This window comes from Micropterus dolomieu, unplaced genomic scaffold (genome assembly GCF_021292245.1).
Source record: "Micropterus dolomieu isolate WLL.071019.BEF.003 ecotype Adirondacks unplaced genomic scaffold, ASM2129224v1 contig_13168, whole genome shotgun sequence".
NCBI classification, from domain to species: domain Eukaryota; kingdom Metazoa; phylum Chordata; class Actinopteri; order Centrarchiformes; family Centrarchidae; genus Micropterus; species Micropterus dolomieu.
Genome location: NW_025742154.1, coordinates 19 through 4,687, shown reverse-complemented (window position 1 = coordinate 4,687; position 4,669 = coordinate 19). Strand labels below are relative to the sequence as shown.

At 41.5% G+C, this 4,669-nt stretch overlaps 1 protein-coding gene across 1 annotated transcript; it reads right to left on the bottom strand.

The window, feature by feature from the left end:
* Window positions 1-18: 18 nt before the first annotated feature.
* Window positions 19-4,351, bottom strand: LOC123966324 (lipase member H-like; the record flags this gene model as incomplete). The annotated part of the gene is made up of 5 exons (XM_046042506.1): window positions 19-186; window positions 283-372; window positions 2,469-2,570; window positions 2,980-3,088; window positions 3,960-4,351. Coding segments are annotated over 5 exons (861 nt in total), but the record flags the coding sequence as incomplete, so codon positions are not given.
* Between the last annotated feature and the right edge of the window lie 318 nt (window positions 4,352-4,669).

Below are 4,669 nucleotides of genomic sequence, written 5' to 3'. Positions count from 1 at the left end.
AAACATTTCTTCACTTACCAAGCACAGGACAGGGTGCAGGTTTAAAGGCCTCACACTGCATACACCGCCCATCCAGGAAGTCGCTGTAAGACGAGCAGGGGTAACCTGTGAGGCTGCAGGTTCGGTTCAGAGAGCACAAGAACAGAAACACCGAGCGCTGGTGGTCACACACAAAATAAGATTTACCTGTCGGAGGAGAAAGAAAGACAGACAATATTACAGTGAGTGTGTGATAATGAGTGTTTGTGAAAGCATGTTTTCAGCTTGAGTGTGTGTTTTCACCTGCAAAGATGGTTTTGGGACACCCTGGTTGGTCTGCTCCACCGTTTGCGTAGAAGTCAATATGACCATGGGCTCCTCTCAGTCCAAACGCTGCAAAAAGGAACATACAGATTCAGTATTGAGTGTAATTTTAAGACTAAAGAGCTCAAACATGTCACATTACGTTACACCATATGTTTATATATTGTATGCTAATTGTGTTTCTTTCAAACACAAGAAGTAGTCATCAGCAAATCAAACACAGTCCACACTGGACAGTTGAACTTCAAATATCTTGGACTCATAATAGACAATAAACTCAGTTTTGATCGACACATCACTTCCATCCATATACGATCACAATGTTGACCACCTCCAACAAAAACATACTTAGCAGCATCTCACACACTGCCTCCAAAAACACATGCTGTCCCACACCCAAACATGAGCCACAGAGGCGTCACACGCCGAATTGTACTGCGGGGTCCTGACTCGAACCAGTGACCTCGGGTACCGGAGGAGTTGCACATGCCCAGTCACTAGGTAAGGACTACTAGCCAATCAGAAGCAGAGTAGGGTGGGTCTTGACAAGCAAGGTAGTGTGATCCAAAACAAAGCCGCTTCAGCCTGTAACCACAGCTCCGGTTTAGCCGTACATGATCCTGATACACAGGCAGAACAACCTGAACCAGCTTTGCAAGCTAGACTGGAGCAGGATGTTTCTGAGTGCTGTTTTCAGTGTTTTTCACTGCCACACTAGCCGCTAGACAAGAATTATGACACGTGTTACAAAGTGATGCAGATAAGTTACGGAAGTAAAGGCTGGACTACAATCGAGCTGCGGACAGTTCAGGTGCCGTGTTTTCTGCAGGAGGTGGTAACATAACACAATAAAGTGATGGGGAAAAGAAAAAGCATAATATGACCTCTTCAAAATAAAGGAGATCTTCCTTCAGCAAGAGAATACTGAGAGATTATTTATTTAGGATGGCATTGTCACTAAACCTTGACAAGCTACTGTATATATAGTATACTATTGTTTAAAATTGAACCCTTAGAAAATAATACCTCAGGTGAAAGAAAGCGCTAAGATGACTGTGGCTTCTCACAATACTTGGGTTCAGGAAATCACCACCCGCTACTGAAGGACTACAAAATAGTCCAGAATTTCCAGTTAAGACCTCTTTATTGCTAAATTGTTGTAGGTGTGTGTGTGGTTCTGAAATGAGGAATAATATACAGAGTAATGAAACATATTACAACCCATTAAACCAGTCATCATAAAGAACTAAATGAGAAAAATAACACCGCTATACTTAGAAAGGTCACAAAGTGACACCACCAGACCACTGTGGTGCCAGCTAAGCACTTTTACACACTAATTTAGCCATCTTAAAGAAAACAGTTGACAGCTAGGCTAGGCAGCTATTAATAATAAAAAGCCCCATTGAATGTACTGTAATAACATTAAGCACAGGCTCTACGCATATAGAGCTATCACTGTAGATACTCACTTGCTCTGAAATGGGCCTAATTGACATGACTTAACAGTAGCTAAAGTGAGCTAGAGCAAGATTTAGCTAAGAAGGGGAAGACTATACCCAAAATATATTAGCATGAAACTTAAAGTACTTACAGTCCAATGGACTCACATAACAGTCAGAAACAAAAGACATTAACACTATTTCTAACTTAATTAGACTAATAACTGTAACTCAGATCCCTCTATGATCTTGTGAACTGCACTGGGCAGAGGGAACATACCATTCTAAAAAGGGGGGCGGGAAGTACCACTTGAAGATAGGGGTTGGTAGGTTCCATGTGTTGCTGGCCTTTTTAACATCAGGAATATAAAAATTAGGAATATGCTTCTGTTATGAAGAACTCTTGTAGCAACTATGCAGTTGTTGTGCAGGACAATGAATTGTAAATCTCCCACAAAATACACAATAGTTAAAGAAAATCATTAAACCTAAGATTATACGTGTTTACATACTTACAAGTAAAGTGTTTATGTACAAAACTTCGAGCAAATTAAGATAAGATGATCCTTTAAATTGTGTCCCACATAGCCTACAAGTCCTGTTCTGTGTCTCTACATTGGCTACCACTGATTCTTCCGTCATGTTTAATCAGCTGACCCCAGGTTTGTTTTTTCACTACCTCTGAGTTTAGTTGTTATCAGTAAATGTAGTTTAGATGCTCACAGTCCATGTCAGTGTGAAGTACGTCCACAAACATGGCGTCTGAGGGGTCCAGCCTATCCTCTGGTGTGGTGCTGGTGAACATCGGCCCCGCTGGGTCCAGACCTGGTACGGTAATCAGAGAAAAGAGATTCAGAGTCTAGATTTTAAATATTTATATTAATACATTACTGAGATGTACAGATGGTCCATGTTGGACTTTCCTCAGTGCAAAATGTTTGTACATTACGTTTTATTTATTACTTTGTAATTTAAGGTAGTAAGTTTTAACTTCTTAAACTCAGTTTGAAGTGCTGTTTTTCTGTCTGCAAGAAATGCTTTCATGACACTTTTATTTATCCTTTAATTTAAATGTCCTTACTTCTTTAATGTCACTTTAAACATGTCAACTTAAACATTTAAATCAAAATAATTTCCCGTCATACTCAATACGCTGAACTTTTCCCTTTCCTTTTGCTCTACCACTTTTTCCATGTATGTTTTTTTAGTATTATATTTTTATTTTTTATTTTACCAGTGATGCGTCCAATCTTCCCCTTCAGATTTGCTCCTACATATCCAGCCAGGTGAGCTCCTAGACTGACACCGATGAGGTGAACCGAGCTCAGAGACGCTCCTTCCTCCTGCAGACACAACATTCAAAACTCACCGTTACATTCGAGGTACACATTTTGTTCTCTTTTTATTCATCTTTTAGCTCTCATCTTACTGTTCATGCATGGTCATAATCTGTACGGCGTTAAACACTAAATGCGTTAACAGCTGGAGGACAATAGAAGACTAGAGAAGCGCAGAGTTCAGCACCGTAACTACCATAGTGCTCTGTATATTGTGGGTATTTTACATATGCCGTAATTTTTAAGAAGCCATATATTTGAATTTAAGTATGTTTCGGCCGACTTTTGTTTCCTCTACTTACTAAATTGATCACGAGATGAAATACGTGAAGATCTTGGCATCTTGATGACCTTGACCTAGTTGATTAAACTATTTTCTGGGATTATAATTCAGAAATTCCTGCTCCCTGATAGGAAAAATAAAATGAAACGCCCCTTTAGGCTCTTAGTCAAGATGCCAAGTCTACACTGTTAAACTCAGACAAAAAGTAAACGTTCAGTTTGTTTGAAACTGTTCTTCAAAGCTGCATTACTTGATTTGTTTTGGCCTCTTGGGAGGAGAAGAACTCCACACCAAGCAGACACAGAGCAACCTGATCGTCCCATTTGCATCTTGTTTGTGTCACTTGATGAATGTGAATCCAATAGTCACTCTCATTTTAGCTCTGTTTCTCCTAAGAAAAATATCTGGCTCTGTAGTTGTTGGGGTTTTATTGGCTGAAAAAAAAGCTTTCTGCTGCTGCTGGAAACACTGAGACTGAACCAGACAGTTAATGTGCCAAGAAAAACCAAAACAAGGACCTAAAAGAAGCAAATATTTCTTGGAGTTCTCATTCTCAGATAAATAAACTCATACTTCGACACAAGAGCGTCTCACCTGCATAGTCATGATGAAGCCGGTGAGGTTGTGAGCTGCCTCGCTCGTGTAGGCCACAGCGGTGAAGTAGTTGAGGTTGGCCGCCCCTCTGTTCCAGTCCACCACGATAATATTCATGTCCTCCTGCTCGGCCAGCAGGTGAACCAAGTGGTTTATCCAGATGGGGGGCGCTCCGGTGGGCCGGTAGCCGTGGATGACGAAGGCGGTGGGGTGGGAGAGGTTGAAGAGAGGCTGGGAGGACAGGTTGTGGTGGTTGAGCTCACGGCCGCAGTCGAGGTTGGAGCGGGTGTAGAGCAGCAGCCGGACGTACAGGCTGGTTCCCATGAAGCAGTGAGACAGGTTGAGGTCTGTGAAGTTATCGCAGGACTCGTCCGTCCCGCTGTCCTCCTGGCCTGGGCGCACAACACAGAAGACATTTTGAGTCAGAACGAGAGCTGAGAACATTAAAGCTGCACAACATGTTGGTAATTTCAACAAGACATCAGGAGACTTAGGGTCTGGTTTTGTTCATGAACATCAACCTAACACACAAATATTCACAAAGAAGAGGAAAACCAAAAACAAAGGACAGAATTGCTGTCTTTCTCTAAACACCTTTGACATGGTCTTTATCTAAATGTTTGCTCACTCGTTTGCCAGATTAAAAGCCCAAAGTCTGAGTTAACGGTTCATGCTGTCTGACAGGAAACGCTGGGATCAATTCTTACTCA